Source organism: Daphnia pulicaria, chromosome 10 (genome assembly GCF_021234035.1).
Source record: "Daphnia pulicaria isolate SC F1-1A chromosome 10, SC_F0-13Bv2, whole genome shotgun sequence".
In the NCBI taxonomy this organism is placed as follows: Eukaryota; Metazoa; Arthropoda; class Branchiopoda; order Diplostraca; family Daphniidae; genus Daphnia; species Daphnia pulicaria.
The window spans coordinates 5,956,724-5,973,924 of record NC_060922.1 but is presented as its reverse complement, the minus strand read 5'-3'; the positions used below and the strand labels follow the sequence as shown (position 1 = coordinate 5,973,924).

Here is a 17,201-nt window from a genome sequence, read left to right as displayed (position 1 = left end):
AGCAGCTGCAAGCTGTGCAGCATTCCACCCAAGCTTCGTATAATAATATCACGGCTGTATAGCATCAGTGAGATTGTAGCATACACTTGTACCGTTATCCCGGACGGTAATACGTACAGGCTACAAGGCCATCTGTCACATCGATTTCCCGAGTATTTGTTTTTATATATGTACGTCTTTTTTTTTTACCTGTTGCAATTGACGTAGGCGACAGTGCTGCGTCATGGACTATATTACACTTTGCCAGAGTACGAGGACAAGTTTTCCAGTTTTCCTTTATCAACTCTAAAGAATATTCGAGAAAGATACGCACTAAACATTTGGAAGAGGAATAGCATTACGTGTTTTGTTTCAATCGCTCTTATCTGGACAGGTGTGCGGGTGAAAGTCATCGGTCTTTGGCTGCTTTTCCCATTGTCAGTCACCCAAACATGACGTGAAAGTAATATATAACAGTATAGGTCGATGGTATATACGACAGACCGCTGATGAAAATGACATAGCATTGCGGAACAACAACAACAACAATAAGCCCGGATCCAAACACCCAAAACCGGCCTCCACCTTATCCTCGGTTGTTTCGTTCTACCCTGATGCACGTTCATATTCTAACTCTTTTCGTCTTGTTCCTGGAAGAGAGGGGGGGGGGGGGATTTGTTGGTAGCTGTATAATAATTGCGTGGCGGTTACTTCAAAAATACCGATACACCAATAGAAATATGTACATATTTAACTACATTTATGGTCACAATACGACCACGACGGGAAACGTATTCCTCCAAATAAAATGTGACTTTGGCACGCATCAATGATGGTGGGGTAAATTGATTCTTGGAATATTCGCTTCATTAATTGCCGTCCTCATTCTATACTGGTGACAAGATAAATATAGATCTACACTGCAGCTAGGCCAAACATTTCATTAGACGGAGTCTTAAAAAATTGGGATTCCACGCCAAATAAACCTCTGTAGAGACCTCAAGTATTAATGGTGATCAGGTGAAACCATCATAATTGCACAGTAAGAGATTAACCATATATGTACTGTTAGGTCGTCCAAATGTCTCGGTCTCACCGAATTTTTAGGAATGGTTTTAACAAGAAAACCAAATTGGCCTAGGCTATACTATGTTACTTGAGGCTGGAGACGATTTTCAAGTTGCCGATCGAAGGTGTTGCATCTCCGTTAATTGTTCCGCATCAACAGAACAGCCGATGGAGGACGAGAAGAACTCCTAACTTCGGTAACATCTTGTATGTGTATACATGTGAAGCTTGGATGCAGTTATCGAATCCTATATGGTATGACTAACGCAGCCTCATAGCTATAGGGTAGTGGGACTTCACTAGTCAATATAACGGGACTATCGCACCTATGTGTTGTCTCGTGATAACGAAGCCCGCTGCGTATTAACCTACGTTTGCCTACAGCACAAGCGCGTAATACGAGATGTAACAGACGATTGCAGACGATTGTCTGCAAATTAATTGCTGTTCGATGTCTATAATGGCGGTTCTAAACATTTTGTGACGTCATTCGTTATTGGCGTTAAATGCTGTTCAAATGAACACGCCGAACAGTATAATGATAATAACGGGCTTGTCATCGCTTTGCTCTCGACTGGGCGAATCGTCCGCATTGCAGCTGTGCCATCCTTCTGTCCTCATCCGCTTCTTTGAATTTCACACTTCACCGTTGTGCGATGACAGAGATGAAGGGATATGACGCAGAACACAATAAACTCCCCATCACACGTCTTTTGATCATTTGTGATATTTTTAGAACGAAGTTAAATTGGGAGATATGTGGGTCAACGGGACGCCCCATCGCATTTTGATTTAATTTTATAGCGTACAATTTTAATAAATTTTATACAACTCATAAACGAAGTAACACTCGGAGATATTCTAAGCTCTGGTGCGGCTGCTGTTCTCGGCTTAAACGAGTCGTGACTCAATTGGGGGAAAAAATAATTTCATTGAGAGTTAAGCGTTTTTCTTTTTATTGTTATTTTCCCAAGTAAAATGAAGTACATCTTATCATTCGTCAGGCACTGGAGAAACGAACACGACGGAAAATGCTATAACCACGGTTTTGACTGCTGTGCGCACGCACGAAAGTATACACAACACATGTGTTGCAGTATACGTAGTCAAACTAATAATCATTGATGAGGGTGGGCTAAGGAAGAGCGAAAAAGCCCGTGGGATTCATATTTCAGACACACGATACATCGACATTTTTCACGTCTCATTGAACAGCTGTTGGCTCCTTCCGTTATTAGTGTGATTGATGAACGAAAATAAGTACATGCGGGTGGGGGCTGGTGGTTTTTCTGTTGAACTCGATCATACATCTAATATATAGCTGTAAGTTATTCATCATTTATAGCACAGATTTGATTATGGCGATCCGGAAAATCACTACAGCACATTATTTGCACTAGCTTGTTTATATTATAGCCCCATTCCCTTATTAAAGAATAAGTTTGTAAGTGCAGCAGAGTGCAGTTCGATTCCGCATGTTAAAAATAATTTCTTATTCGTTCTAATGTCTCAGAAATCTTGAAATTCTTTTTCTGACTAAGGCCAGTTAAATAAGGTTTGCGGTAAATAGAAATTTCATATTACTATGCTCATTTCCTGCTGGAAAGTAAACAAAAACAGCAGCTGGAAACCCGTTTCTAGAATTTTCGACAAACAAAGTTACCAATGTTGAAATAATAATGCTATTTAACCGGGCACGGGCTGACTTTTTGCGAGTGTTTGTCTATTGTCTTTTGGATGTTTTTTCTTGTTTTTTGTTTGTTTTCTCTTTGCCGAATATTTTAACACAAAAAAAAAAGGATAGATAATGCATGCAACAAGGACACTGCTACCGTTATGCATGACGATGACTTTTATTTGGCGAACGGCAGCGGTCTGACTGGCACCACAGAAACAACGAAATGAATGAAAGATTTTAAAACATACAAAACGAAAAAGAAAAATGAATTGTAGACTTAATGTAATACCGGTAATACCACGCGGTACCGACCAATCGGCTGATTTTTACCACAAATGACTTAAGCTGAGAAAATTCTTAAGTTTTCAGGTAAGGAACAAATACCTACCGCGAATTTGCACTTCCATACGTCCCGCGAATAAGACGTAAGACTGGATGTCGGTTGATAAAAGTAGAATCACAAGCACTTCACTTATTTTCATAGTCAGTCGTTCACGTCGCTCCTCTAACGGTAAACAGTCAAATAATAAAACGAAATAACAAGATTAGGCCATCAAGTCTACCGTGAAGATGTCACGCCTTTTCCTCCAAGTATTCGTAATTACAAACATTATAGCTCAATCCATTCCGGAATTCTTCCTTGCGCAAATGTAGTTTACTAAAGTTTCTTGGGAATCAATAGTAGCGGTCTATTTCGGATTCTCAGACCTTTTTGTTGGGTAACTTATACACTACTTGTTAACGTAAAGAGATTTATGATAAAGAAATGCGCATGATCTTAGATTGGTGGATCACCGCAGGTGGTAATAAGCCGAGATGAGATGAGAATGAGATAGATATTTCATCTTACAAATTTTTTAAATAATAGCTTTGGTATTTTATCTTACAGTCTTTTTGAATAATAGCGTTGCCATTTTATATGTTTAATTTCCTATTTTGGATTAATTCAGTGCGATTTAAAAATCGCGCCACTTTGGTTCAGAATTTCGTCGCTACGTTCGAATTGTCATGACAACGAAATGGGATTTGGGAATCTGGAGTCTGGACGTAAACATTAAAATGGCTGCCTCCTTGAACAACGTGGTGGTTGTCTTCGCGTCTGCGCAAGTGTAGGTTGGAATTGAACTCCTCACACGCTTTTAATTAGGGAAATAATGATTTATTTTTCTGTTTTGCTTCCTATCATGTCTTCGCTGTCTATGATCCAAAGGTATGTGTCTTGTACTGAATATTTACTACATGCGTTTTTTTTTTACGTTGACGACACGTTCTGGATTGCATTTTTTTTCTAGTTTGCTTAAAATAATGGAAAGATTTTGTACCACCATGTTTTGTACCGTTTTGTACACTCCCTGTGAGCACCAGCAACGAATTGTTGGTGCTTGAAGCAAAACTCCTCCTGGAGTTATCCGTTCATGAGTCTCTGAGTTATTGGGTAAAGATAACTTTTTTTCAGTTCATTCAAGCAGTATTCATAATTTTCCTGAAATTTGTTTAGGCTTGGAAACCAGTTGTAATAAAGTGGATGTATTCTATTGGAAATACAAAGACAATATTGCTACTGATCGCCACTGTTATTATTGTGGTAGGAGTTAGAAAGGAGTCGTCATACACATTATTTCAATGGTAAAGATCTTTGTTTTTAGATGGTATCACTTTGTAATTCATTTATGGTCAGGCTGCTAATAAGTTCCTCTCCTTGCATGTGCTGGAGATGGTGGATCCTTCAATTATTCAACTTTCAATAATCAAATGGAGAAATGCTTTGTTTAAGAACAATGAAAGTCCCTGGTCATGAGGTCCGGATTCGTGCACTAGCTTTTACTGTTTAATTATTGAATAGCTCTTAATGTTATTATGACTATGAAAAGGAATACCTTCGCGTTCCGTTGATGGTACGATTGGTTTTCTTTTAATATCATTAGAATTGTTTTTAAATATATTTCTTTGTTCGATTCAAAAGGAGTGCACCAATCCGGAAACGAATCAATTTGGATTCTGCTGCCTAGACCCCCTTTGTGAAGACCCATGGCCTCCTGGTACGCCCATGCTAAGAATGATAAACAAAGTTCCAGCACCTTCAGGTCCGGCTCATGTGAATTGCCCTACCGTGTCGACATCCAAATACGTCCGAGGTCGTCCGCCCACCAGCGGTTTCTACAGCTTTCTACCTTTAACAACATTGCAGCAAATGGCAATCGTCCAACTGTTACAACCACAGTTGCCGTGTCTTCAAGAAGCCACGGAAGACCATCAGTGTCTTCTATAGAAGCCGGAGCTTCGTCATTCCACAAAACATCACAAGCCCAGCAGCCATATAAAAATTACCTTCCACAGGTCTACTACTGTTTAAACACAGCGACCGGTCATTAATCATTAACCTGCAACCGGCTTCTCTCATCCTCCCACTCCGGCTTATCAACCAACTTCAGCACCAACACAGAGACCTATTCAACAGGCTCTTTTGGTCCAGCAACCTTCTCGTCCGTTCTACCTACCACCTTCTCCTCCTGCGTCACAAGGTTCTCAGACTGAGAAACAGACTAAGTAAATATCATACGAATAATTACTTAGAATTTTCTATGGCGAAACCTATTAATTCGTGAATTTTATAATGAGCAGCATTGTTCAAGGTCCTCCAACATTTACCGGTTGCACTGCCGCCCTAAAATGCGTCACGGAAGAATTCTGAAATGTCGATGGTGTCGTGGTTAGCACTCATGTGAGATTATCTCCTTACGAGAAGGAATACCTTCGCGTTCCATTGATGGTATGCAATTCATTTCCTGACTTTGTCACATCCGTTTACTGATGGCGATTTGATTTTTTACTGGAGTGTACGAATCCAGAAACTAATCAAGTTGGTTTCTGTTGCCGCGATTCTTTTATGAAGACCATTGACCAGCTGGTATCCCGATGCTTGGAACGATGAACAAAGTGCAAACAAGTCCGGCTTTATCGGTGAATCGAGCTGTATTCTCAGCATTTGCTTATGCCGTTTTGAAATCCAACAACGTCTGGTCACCAGTTTCGCCATTTAACTACTTTGTAGCAAACGACAATGGCCCAATTGTTACAGTCACAGCATCCGTTCGGTCGCAGACCGATCGCCCATCAATCCGCTGTTAATGAACCGATCGCTTTTCCTGCTTACCAATTACCATCGCAATCCTATCTACCACCACCTGCACAAAAACCTACCACGGCTCGTCAAGTGACTCCGGCCCAGCAACCTGCCCGCCCTGCACACCTAGCTGTTAACAAGCTTTATCTGCTTTTCAACCTCAATAACAAGCATCTCAGAGCCAGGAGACAAAGTAAAATTTTAAAAACTAAATCCCCTGAGAAAATTAAAGATTACAAAATTAACAATTTGTTTGAGTTGTAGCAGGTCCTTCAGTTCCGTCTCATGCTGAATAAACGGAGGAATTCAGTAGTGTTGATGGCGTTGGTAAACACACCTCTTTGGCTTTCGAGAAGGAATATCTTCGTGTCCCCTTGATGGTAATGTTAATTTAAGTGCAAACATTTGGGAAGGACTATAAAAGATGATTTTAATGTTTCCACAGCCTTGTTTGAACACGGAAAACAATCAAGAAGGATTTTTTTTTGCAGGTCCATTGTTTAACGACCCATGGCCTGCTGGTTGCCTATGCCATAATAACATCCTCCATGCTGACGAATTCGGATCGGACAAAATCATATCACATATTTGCTTTTGTGTTCGAGTTTTTTTTTGTTGTTATTTTTAACTATTTGTGGACTACATTCAACCTCAATTTTGGTATGATAGCAATTCTGTAACTGTAGTCTTGTCACACACATACCCTGTATTTACCTGTTCCCCGTCATCAGTGGCGGCAGCCCGCGCTTGTGTGGCCACGTTTACATCGACGTCCAGACGACCAGGACGACCAATTTGATCACGTTTCACGCAATCGAGCTCACCATCATCGACGTTAGCGTGCGGAGTGTCGGGAACGAAACGGCCGCTTTCAATCCGGCCATCGACGACCGATTTCTCCAGCTGGAGGATCTCTGCTTCTCGGGTCTTTTCGTTCAAACCTCCAAGGAATTTCAGACGATCCAGGAGGAGCCGGAGCGGGAGCAATCGTTCTTAAACAGGTTTTGCTCAAGGGTATCAAGTACCGCATCGGTTTGTATTACCTGGACAAGGTTAGAGAGGATTCCAGAGGCTTTTTCAGAGCCAATTACAAGAACGACGTCACTTCCTGCTGCCACCAGGGGTAAGAAAATAATTCCTTGAATTGACTTTTGAATTTTAAAATTTTAAATGATTGGATTTTTAGTTGGTTCGGTGGAACGCAAATGCAGGCGACCGACGCCCGTCGAGTTCTTCCATGCCTGGACGAGCCGGGATTCAAAACGACTTTTGACGTGGTTGTCGGTCACAGCAACGCCATGACGGCCCTGTCCAACATGCCCGAAATTTCCAGCCGTGCCATGTAAGTCCCTGGCGATCTGTCATACCAAAATTGACCTTTTCTCCATATATGTTCCACATCGATGTTCTTATATAACGGTGAAAACTTGCGCGTTAAAGTTTGTTAACTTTGATGTTACAAAAGGACAACCACGCGCGATTGGATGTGGACGACATTTTCACGGTCGCCGCCCATGCCCACCTATTTATTGGCCATGTTCGGTACGGACTATGAGAGTTTGGAGACGATTTTATCAGTTGGACGGCAACCGGTCCGTCAAGTTGCGCTTCTGGGGACGGCCGGACCAGCTGCCCCATCTCAAGGAATCCATGGCGGTCGCCATGCATCACCTGCTCGACTATTTGGTGAAATACGTCCGTCAGCCGTTACCCTTACCCAAAATTGATTTTATAACCGCGCCCATTCAACTCCATTTCGAGGCCATGGAGAACTGGGGTCTCATCCTCTTTCGGTACAATCAATTGATTTATATAAATTTTATTAGAAATCTAATTGAATTGAACTTTAAATAGGGAAAACCGACTTTATCACAACAAGGAAACTGACAGCGAGGACGACCGTTTTACTCTCATTCAAATAATGGCGCACGAATTGACGCATCAGTTTTTCGGCAACTTGGTGACAAATTGATTGCAGTGAACCAGTCAGTTCACCACCAGCAAAGCAGCAACAGCTTCTAGTCCTGGCTAAAAGCCAGAAAACAATGTAAGAAGAAAAATCAACAATTTATCAATTCAGGAGATCACAACAGGTACGGTTTAAGTCAATACAACCACAGACTACAACTAACCACTCATCTTATTGAAATAGATCTGCACATCACACAGAGAAGTTTGCAGTCTACAAACCTAATTACTCAGTAATCTTATTTCCAAAGACGAAATGAAACCCTTGAAGATTGTTTCGGGGCTGTTGTCACTTTGTCCAACAGCGTCCTGGAAGAACTGCTACTTTGCATCACCACAATTTAAAACATTTCAGCCACAGAGTTCCAGCACAGCATATTCTTTACAGATGTAAGCTAACTACATGTGATATGAATTCACAGGTACAGGTTGTAGATTGGCTCTAGTACTGCTACTCATTCACCTTAGGGGCCTTAGGGATTAATAATTTGGTAATTTTTCCGCAATTATGTAAAGATTTGCTAAATTGATTTTAAAGTAGTTTTGAAAAAAAAAAAATGTTCCTTCCGTTCCGTCCAGTCCGGGTGCCCATAAGGAATATGTTGTATATCACTAGGTGGCTAAAGTTATGTCTGCTAGATGGCGCGAGTGTCTTCGTTACTCAAGACGAAATTCCGCGCCATTGCTTACAACACTGATTGGAAACCACATGTTGAAAACGTATCGTTGGATTGGATACTAAATTCGGCGTACTTTTCTTTCTTGACATTTTTATTCGTGATAATGGTAATTGCTCTAAGATTCTTGGATGTGACTGTATTAATTACTTGTGTGTGAATTTAGGTATTTATCTGGTAACAGCCTATGATTTCTACATGGCAATTTCATCTGATCATGTGGCCTGAGCAGCTGAACATTTTGCCAAAATGTCTCTTTTTCCTGTACCAGCTTCACGTTTGTCAGAAACATTTCAGAGCAATTCAGGTAAATATAATGTTCAACTTTCTAACTGTGTGACTACAGATTTAGTTAGTGTCTATCTCTTCAACCTATTTCAGTTGTGGGAATTGAACCTTTGAAAAGCTTGCCAACTGTACATTTCTTTGCAACATTTATTCTGAAGGATTTTGTAGTTTAACTTAACTTCGATCAAAATGTTTTTTCATTTGAGAAATTGTTGCTTGATAGTAATTGAGTTGTTTGTTTGTTTTTTAAATAGGATTAACACCCTGGTGGAGTTTGAGCTTCTTTGTTGCTGCCTAACTTACACATGGATTTGACGCACCCAGCTGAGGGCTTTAACTCTTGTAAATAACATCAAATTTACTCGTCTTTTCATTGACAGCATTTCCATTGATGCTGAAGACTATTTAATTCATTTTATTTTGGTTATAGGTTTAGCGTTTATATTCGCGTAGTTGCTGTCCGATGTGGCACGTTGTTGCAGCCTATGCTGGTGAAAGATCTTTCTACATAAAGTTCAATTGGCCGTTCCTTGGTGCTGATGTTGTGTTACCAAAGTTGCATCATATTTTGTTAAATGTCATCTTGACTATTACAGTTTACCGTTTACAAGTTCAGAAGTAACAAAAACAAATATGGGGTGTTTATGTCAATAAATAATAAACATGTTTCCGGGATTGGGGAAGGAAAGTGGAGGATGTTGGAGGGAGGATATTTAAAGTTAAGATAACAATTCAGTTAATCTATAACCCTACAAACATTGCCGTACCAATTAATCTCCAAACCCCACAAACATATACCTTCTAATCCTTCAAACCCCGAAAACATCCACCTACCAACCCTTAAATTTATACCCTTAACCCTATAAACCAATTTAAACCCTTACCCATGTAATATCTGTAAAATATAAAAATAAATATATTAAAAGAACCAATTTTGTATTTTCTTTTTAAAATGTTCAAAAAATTCAATAAACACAGCGTCCGGTTCAAGACGTTTTTCTTCTGTACGAGTTAAACGCAACCCGCCACCACCGCTGCGGCAATGAGACAAAAAGCGATGGTTTAGTTTTGCGGAAATCTGCGTCAGTCAAGTTACAAGTTTTTCAAACACATCAATTTCTGTCGAATTTTGCATCTAGTCTACTGGTGCAAATAGCGATCCAATGTGTTTGGTAGTTATGAAGATGGTTGTTTTAAAAACACACAATGGTGAGTTTTTTTGGCTACTCAGAACACCCCATTGTTTGTTTTTTAAACAACCATTTTCTTAACTACCAAACACATGGAATCGCGATTTGCACTAATAGACTAGATGCAAAATTCTACGCGAGTTGTTGAATTAGAAAAATTTGTAACTTGACTGACGGAGATTTGCGCAAGTAATAAACCATGGCTTTTTGTTTCATTGGGTAGTGGGTTGCTTTGTTTAACTCGCACATGCTGTTATAGGACATGTCTACGGCCCCCAGAGATATTTATCTGGACCGAGAAGAAGAGAGAAGTACGAGGCAAGTTTTTCCGGGGAGATGTAGTCATACTAGGCTTCCGGGTTAGACTCATGACCCTCCAAAAGTTTTCATCGGATCATGCGCCTTCCAAGTCCCCGTTCGACCAGAGCCCTCCCCTCCTCCTGGTTTCACAGCGGGTGAGTGACCACCGGCGGGCGTTGGTTAGTGGTTAGTTAGGGAAACGGGGCCACAGAAAAGAAGGGAGCCCAGATATGCACTTGTAATTGAATCTAACTACACAATTCACCAGTCTTCAATTACAGCATTCTCGCGTCGGTTTTCACCAATGGACGAAGTCCATGATCAGTAGCGAAGGATTACTCTGTAAGCAGAATGAACATTTATTTGGATGGCAATAATATTCAAGCAAGATTGTAGCGACAGAAAGTAATACCTCAAATCAGGAGGGCCTGTGTAAAGAAGTCAATAAGGAGGATTCAAGGGTAGCAGCCAACGGGTCAGCAAACAACGGACCTTGTTGACTTTCTTGAAATGACAGGACTTAATTTCATAAAGTCTGCCATGCAGATTTAGAAACCCAGCAGTTTAGAATCTGTAAATAAAAAAATAAAGAAAAACAAGTCACCTTCTTTATAATTTGTGTCCTCGATGTGCTGACGTCTATGATGTAATTAAGAATAATTAAACAGTTATCAGTATTTGAAATTGTCTCTGAAACATTAGATGGAGTGGAGATCAATACTTAAAATACATATTAGACTGTAAGGGAAAAAGTTCAGTGGCATGAGAAGTGAACTTACACATGAAACCACTGATCAGTTATCCAGATGATAAGGTTCTCTAGATGACGAAATGAGAGATTGTTCCATGCTGGGGTTGGTGATCTGGCAAATCCAATACACACAGCAGATAATTATGTTGAATCCTAATAAAAGATGAGAAGAATATGTTCCAGCAATTCTGTAATAAAGCTAGTGTTGGTTATTACCTGTATCATTTTGATGGCACATTCAGTAAAATACAATGATTTTGAACAAAGTAATTGACAGTAGGCTGCACGACTCTTTTACGTTTCCTCCTGTAAGTTGATGAGAAACGTTAAGGTTATCCAACATAGACACGGAAAAGAACACATCACCGACAAGTTACAAACAAAATCACTCGAATTTACCTATGAATTCATTGGTATTTGTTTATTTTCGAAGAAAAAATAGCGTAACTTTTGACAGCAAACCGCCATTAGCCCATGACTGACACAATCAACACGCCATCTATTTAACACGTCTCAAAACTCAGTATTTGAAGGAAGGACTGGTCTTCCTACAGATACTCACAAAACTTGAAAAGTGCATTTTTGTTTGCTAAAACTTAGCACTCAATCCTTAGAACTATACATAGAACAAAGCTCACTTGCTAGTTTCATGCAAGTTTTCCGGAAGTAAACCGGAAATACGCGACGGACGCCTCAACCATTGAAATGACGTCAAATTAAACCAAAATTCGTAATCTCCATAAAATTTGGGGTCGATTGGCTATACTTTTAACAAAATCCAAAATTTGGTCAAAATCGATAATTTTCCTGAACTAGTTAAGGAAAATTTACGAATTTGGACGATTTTCCGATATTTTGAACTGATACTTAAAATCGACCCCAAATTTGATGAGAATCACGAATATTTGGATCTTTTTGGCGTCACACGAATATTTACACAACTATTAACGAATTTAGAAACCGGAAGTAGACACAAAAGCAGTTATCGAAAATTTAATAAGTGAGCTTTGTTGGTGGAATAGTTATCGTCAGTTATCACTAAAAAATTACCACACAACCGTTAAACGTTTACAATGATGTGCAAAGTAACTGAAACTGACTAATTTGACAGCTGAAAATTGTCAAAGGCGTTGAAAGAAAAAAGAAACGTTTAAGTAATACTTCGCTTGCGACTCTCAAGAAGGGCCTGATTTAGGAATTATTACGCAGACACAAAGTTTGAAGATTATAAGAAGTTATTACATAAATATTACAAAGTAGTCATAGTTGGCATTGGCAAGCTTTTCGAATATTACAAAAATGTAGTTCCAACCAATGGAAAATTAACTAATTTAAACCACATTTCTAGTGTAGACTTAACTGAAAATTCTACAACAGAGAAGCCAAGTGTTTAAACCATCAGAAGCAAGTTTTAGTCAGCAGGATTTCTCGCATATTTACTTCATCTACAACAGCATAATTTCAATTCGTCACACCGAAGACAAATGATAAACAAAAGATGTGGATAAAGTAGTTAATTTGGATTCTTAGCTAGAAGTTTCCTGTCCTCACATGATCTTTATTACACAATCAGTCTTGGAACACACACAAACAGCCAGTCATGATTTGTAGGATGCCACTGGTTTCCTTTTCCAACTTTTTCCAAGTGACTGGTTACATTAAATTTCTTTCTTTGGGTTCACAAGCTCTCACCTGTTTAAATGAAGAAAAATCCAAATCAACGTACAGCTCAGGGGGGCAACCGAGAAAAAAGAGAAAACTGAATGAAAACGGCAATTTCGCAATTAACCGATTCAAATTCTTTCACTTTTTGGCACATGCAGAAATAAAGTCTATTAACCAACTTGTCTATAACTATAACTAACGATGAAGGTGAACGAACGAAAATTCTCACGTTTTGGGGAACAAGCGAGCAGACGTACTTTCGGAGAAACTGTCAAGCAGCGTTGCCATTTTATGAAAATAGACAGCCAAATAAAATGTGTTTTGAAAACACGATTAACAAATAACACGTTAACAGAACACGAATTCAAAGAGAAATAAATCCACAGTCTTTATCTGTGATACGAATATAATCAATTAAAAATGCAAAGTAATACCCGAATATTTCCATATTTATTTAACAAACATGTAAAAACTATGAAAATAACAAACGATGAAGAAATCAGGACAAGCAGCAAAACAGCTTAGGGAATGCAGTTAGTCTTGGCGAGTGAATTTGTCGTACGACGTGTCATTATTCGAGATTCGATAACCAAATAGACTTGTTCCAAATTCTTCTCACCCCAGCGAATATTGTTGCGGATACCCTCCAGAATCCCGTTCGTGAAAGCGCGATTGAGTTTCGTGTCTTTATTTTCCAGGTCGGACAAAATCCGGGACATCTTTTTCGTGACGAATAAATCACATAAAGAAAAGCGGAATTGGGTATATTTCAAACCAATTACATGCTCAACTGAATGAACAATTTACCTCTTTCAATTCGTCTGGTGTACTCAGAAATTTGGCGGCGGAGGTGAGCAGCTTCAAATTATCGCCAGACCTTCTATAACTAAAACTAAAAGTCCACGCAAATAAAAATGTTTAAAAAAACGACGTATTAAAATTCTAAAATTAAATGTGTTCCTACTGTCGCCCTAGGAATCTAGGATCTCCCAGTTGGTCGCCAAAAAGTTCAACACCATGGAACGAGCGACGTGATTTTCCGTCATTTTCTCAATGGTGGCGAACGTGTCGTGCGGGTCCTGTTCGATGGTCGGCGAAAACACGCGCGAAAGAAGCTGTTTCAAACGATCACGATCTTGACTGCAACTCATGGCCGATAAAATCTTTGTCCGCTGTGACGACCACATGTCGCAGAGACTAGCTCGCCACGCCCAGTTCCACTCTTCCTTACCACCGTAGCGAATCACCGCACACCAATTGCGCTCCAAATGTTCCGTCATTGCCCTGAATTTTACGTAGGACCATCTTAAACGGTTCAATTCAACTTAAATCATATCAAAGTTGTTACTTTTTCTCTTCGGGAGTAATTGAGCCGTCCATTTGAGCGTGAAAGAGGAGCATGACTTGATCGACACACACACCGTCGTCACTCCAGTTCAGGCAGCCAACTCCATCCAGCGGATCACCAACTCGAACCCAGTCGTTGTAGTCGACCGGCTCTCCATGGTCGGTTTTCTCGAACTTGAATCTACTGGTGTATTCCTGTGAAAATGAATGAAATGATATATGATCTTTTGATCGTGAATATCAGTTCACAAACCTTGAACAGATTATAAAGCGATTCGTTGTGTCTCGACCGTTCCTGGATCAATTTCAAGTGGAATAAACTGGTTGACTGGACGAACTCGTCGTTGACCAAAGTCAGATACTCGATGAGTTCAACAACCACTTGATAGTCCAAATATCCGGCTCCAGCCAGCGTGAAAGCGTCGTCAATCAATTGAGCCCGAGTCACTTTCGGGATGACGGTGTGATTGAGCATCAGCTGATTAGAGATCAACCGCCAATTGGCTTTGTCGTACAACACTCGACCGTAGCTGGTGAATTGGCCGTTGACGAGAATCCAAGTGTCCGGTTCTTGGTCTTCTGGTGGTCCGTCTCGGTTCGACACCTGAGGGAAATAAGGAATCTCCAAAGTCGGACGTTCGGGCGTGAGCCACACTCTCGGATATGTCCCTTCTCGGGTGAAATCTGGCCGTCTGCCATCCGTCATGGCGATGGGGATCCACCACAAGGCATTGACCTGTGATGAATTGCTTCGGAGTAACGGAAACGGCATCTGAGACAGCCGAATTCGCCCGTTGCCGGCCAGAGAGCAACGAACGATCGGATAACTCGGCTGATGGGTCCAAGAGTTCATGATCTTCGTGACGTTCATCGTCCGGCCAAACTCGCGGTCCTGGTGCAGTTGCTCGTTCAAAATCTCCATGAAATTTCGACTGTTGACACTCTGGAATTGACTATGTGAATAAAAAACAAGTCGTTTACGTGAATTACGAATTGAAAAAGAGGTTAAATAATTTGTGATTCGTAATTAATTACAATTATTGTATTATTATCAATTAAATGTGACTAACTAGCGATCCATGTAAGGTGATGAGTGCGTTTCTGAATTCCTCATGTCCAACGAAATTGCGTAACATCAGGAATAAACCACTTCCTACGACAAGATAGATTTTGAGTATTTTAGTGTGTCAGAAAAAAACTAAATTAATTTCCTATTACACTGTAGGAAAGTGGATCAAACATCTTTCACCTTCTTCGGCCGTCTCCACTTGTCGGATTCTGACCGTCAGCGGTTCTGTTCGCTCCTCTTCGAATTTCATGGCGGATCGAATGGATTTATGGCGTTCGGCTTCACAACGATGCGTGTCGTTTGGCATTGCCTTAACAGCAAATTGTAGTTGCAGTTTAAATTATTACGGTATTTGATTTTTTAAATTATTCAGACATAATCGGTTAATTCCATCTCGAAGAGTGAACTCATGCCTTCGTTAAACCAAATGTCACTCCACCAATTGGAAGTAACCTTTTATTAAAAACAAAAAATGAATTAATTTCTCATTGGAAAATAATAAATTTCAATCAATTTGTCACAAGTTGCCGAAAAACTGATGCGCCAATTCGTGCGCCATTATTTGAATGAGAGTAAAACGGTCGTCCTCGCTCTCAGTTTCCTTGTTGTGATAAAGTCGGTTTTCCCTATTTAAAGTTCAATTCAATTAGATTTCTAATAAAATTTATATAAATCAATTGATTATACCGAAAGAGGATGAGACCCCAGTTCTCCATGGCCTCAAAATGGGCTTGGTTATAAAATCAATTCCGGACACGCTTAGTCGCCGTTTAGTTGACCAAACGACCGCCGGTCCTGACAGTTAGGATCGAAATTCAACAGGTAAAATTGAATGAGATTACACCTTTTCATAGTAATTCATACAAATAACACGTGTAATAGATACCTGCGGACTGTGGAGGTAACGTCGATATTTCTTTGTCCTGTGATCGACTCACAACGTTTGAATCGTCACATTTCCCCTTTAAATTGCCATTGGAATGTAAAGGTATGCATCTTAACTATGCGATACGGTAATTTCCAGAAGACACTGATCTGTGTAAGGCAATGAATTTAAATTTTGCGGTCTAGCACGCGAGAGATTATTAATCTGGAGTAGCGGTGGCAATGGCGAGCAATTAGTACAGCCGAACTCATCCAGCATCGTTAGTCGTAACTCGTAAGCGTAACGTTGACTATCGTCTTAAAGGCATCTCTAGCAAAAATCCAGATAATAGGCTGGTGCCTAAATTATAACGAAATATTAACGTCTTTTAGGACAAATACTAAGTAGTTAATTTAATTGTAGGTATACACCTTCACGTTCTTTTGTCAAATATATTGTGGGAGACACCTCTGCCTCAATTTCTTGGCTTCAAGTTGGTATTTTGATCTTGACAATAAGGGACTTTTCAAATTCCGTCATGACCAAAACTGCAATCAACTATTAGAATTGATGGGGGTACTCCATGGCAATAGATTCTTCACACCAATCATCACTATCAATTTCTTCCTGACTTCATATGGATATATTCCAGAGTATAAGAAAATAAATTAGGAAATCCATTAAAATATTAAGTAAATAATAAAACAACAAAAAACATACACACAACCTAACAGGATAACTATTTTTTTTTCATTGTAATCATTCCTTTTTTTTTGTTTCTTTTTGTATGTTAAAACATGGTGGAATTGTGGGCGGAGCCGTGGAACAAATAAAACACAATTCTATACTTTAAATCTTTACTTGAATTGTACTTTCTTTTCTTTATGTTAAGCTTACTGTTTTCTTTCTAATCCTGTGTCTTTAAGAAATGACTTATGTAGAAAGGCCTTATACACTATCAGATGCTAATAAGAGACAATAAGGCTTCCATGGCTAATCAATTTAGGAGAAATTTCTGCAAAAGATAAGTTTGAGTTTGGCAACCCACACATGTTTCAATACTTCTTTCTAACCCTTCCAAAACAAAAATTGCCTTGATGTAAATGTTATGCTATGTCCTATCAAAATGCAGCATGCTTTTTCTGCTGTGAACCAAAAGAATTCACTCTACCCTATCTACTTCACACACTTACACTGCTTTCACTATAACCTTAACAAATGTTCAGGAACTT

The 17,201-nt window shown here is 39.7% G+C and overlaps 3 protein-coding genes and 3 long non-coding RNA genes across 8 annotated transcripts; 3 read left to right on the top strand and 3 right to left on the bottom strand.

Annotated features, from left to right (window-relative positions):
• Nucleotides 1-3,688: 3,688 nt before the first annotated feature.
• Nucleotides 3,689-6,832, top strand: LOC124314942. The gene is made up of 9 exons (XR_006911399.1): nucleotides 3,689-3,834; nucleotides 4,018-4,160; nucleotides 4,224-4,351; nucleotides 4,404-4,620; nucleotides 4,689-5,272; nucleotides 5,348-5,495; nucleotides 5,562-6,042; nucleotides 6,108-6,229; nucleotides 6,295-6,832. It is a non-coding gene; the product is annotated as an uncharacterized LOC124314942 (long non-coding RNA).
• A 5-nt stretch (nucleotides 6,833-6,837) lies between these two features.
• Nucleotides 6,838-7,539, top strand: LOC124314565 (aminopeptidase Q-like). Its single transcript, XM_046779761.1, has 4 exons — nucleotides 6,838-6,972; nucleotides 7,036-7,191; nucleotides 7,315-7,434; nucleotides 7,479-7,539. The coding sequence occupies exons 2-4, from the start codon at nucleotides 7,055-7,057 to the stop codon at nucleotides 7,537-7,539; spliced, it is 318 nt and encodes a 105-aa protein (XP_046635717.1). The 5' UTR covers nucleotides 6,838-6,972; nucleotides 7,036-7,054.
• A 961-nt stretch (nucleotides 7,540-8,500) lies between these two features.
• LOC124314920 lies at nucleotides 8,501-9,662 on the top strand. Of its 2 annotated transcripts, none has more exons than XR_006911336.1 (4): nucleotides 8,501-8,594; nucleotides 8,661-8,801; nucleotides 9,037-9,124; nucleotides 9,213-9,662. It is a non-coding gene; the product is annotated as an uncharacterized LOC124314920 (long non-coding RNA). The 2 variants fall into 2 exon arrangements; XR_006911335.1 differs by having other exon boundaries at nucleotides 8,501-8,603.
• A 3,434-nt stretch (nucleotides 9,663-13,096) lies between these two features.
• Nucleotides 13,097-15,144, bottom strand: LOC124314745 (thyrotropin-releasing hormone-degrading ectoenzyme-like). 2 transcript variants are annotated; one of them, XM_046780090.1, is made up of 6 exons: nucleotides 15,106-15,144; nucleotides 14,289-14,988; nucleotides 14,037-14,230; nucleotides 13,653-13,972; nucleotides 13,496-13,580; nucleotides 13,097-13,407 (listed from the first exon to the last, which is right to left on the bottom strand). In XM_046780090.1, the coding sequence occupies exons 1-4, from the start codon at nucleotides 15,114-15,116 to the stop codon at nucleotides 13,660-13,662; spliced, it is 1,218 nt and encodes a 405-aa protein (XP_046636046.1). In that variant the 5' UTR covers nucleotides 15,117-15,144; the 3' UTR covers nucleotides 13,097-13,407; nucleotides 13,496-13,580; nucleotides 13,653-13,659. The 2 variants fall into 2 exon arrangements, with proteins under 2 accessions (XP_046636046.1, XP_046636047.1); XM_046780091.1 differs by having other exon boundaries at nucleotides 13,496-13,574.
• A 105-nt stretch (nucleotides 15,145-15,249) lies between these two features.
• On the bottom strand, nucleotides 15,250-15,908 carry LOC124314564 (aminopeptidase Q-like). Its single transcript, XM_046779760.1, has 4 exons — nucleotides 15,792-15,908; nucleotides 15,626-15,730; nucleotides 15,480-15,558; nucleotides 15,250-15,414 (listed from the first exon to the last, which is right to left on the bottom strand). The coding sequence occupies exons 1-4, from the start codon at nucleotides 15,818-15,820 to the stop codon at nucleotides 15,250-15,252; spliced, it is 378 nt and encodes a 125-aa protein (XP_046635716.1). The 5' UTR covers nucleotides 15,821-15,908.
• Nucleotides 15,909-16,159: 251 nt separating this feature from the next.
• Nucleotides 16,160-16,653, bottom strand: LOC124314934. Its single transcript, XR_006911384.1, has 2 exons — nucleotides 16,401-16,653; nucleotides 16,160-16,329 (listed from the first exon to the last, which is right to left on the bottom strand). It is a non-coding gene; the product is annotated as an uncharacterized LOC124314934 (long non-coding RNA).
• Between the last annotated feature and the right edge of the window lie 548 nt (nucleotides 16,654-17,201).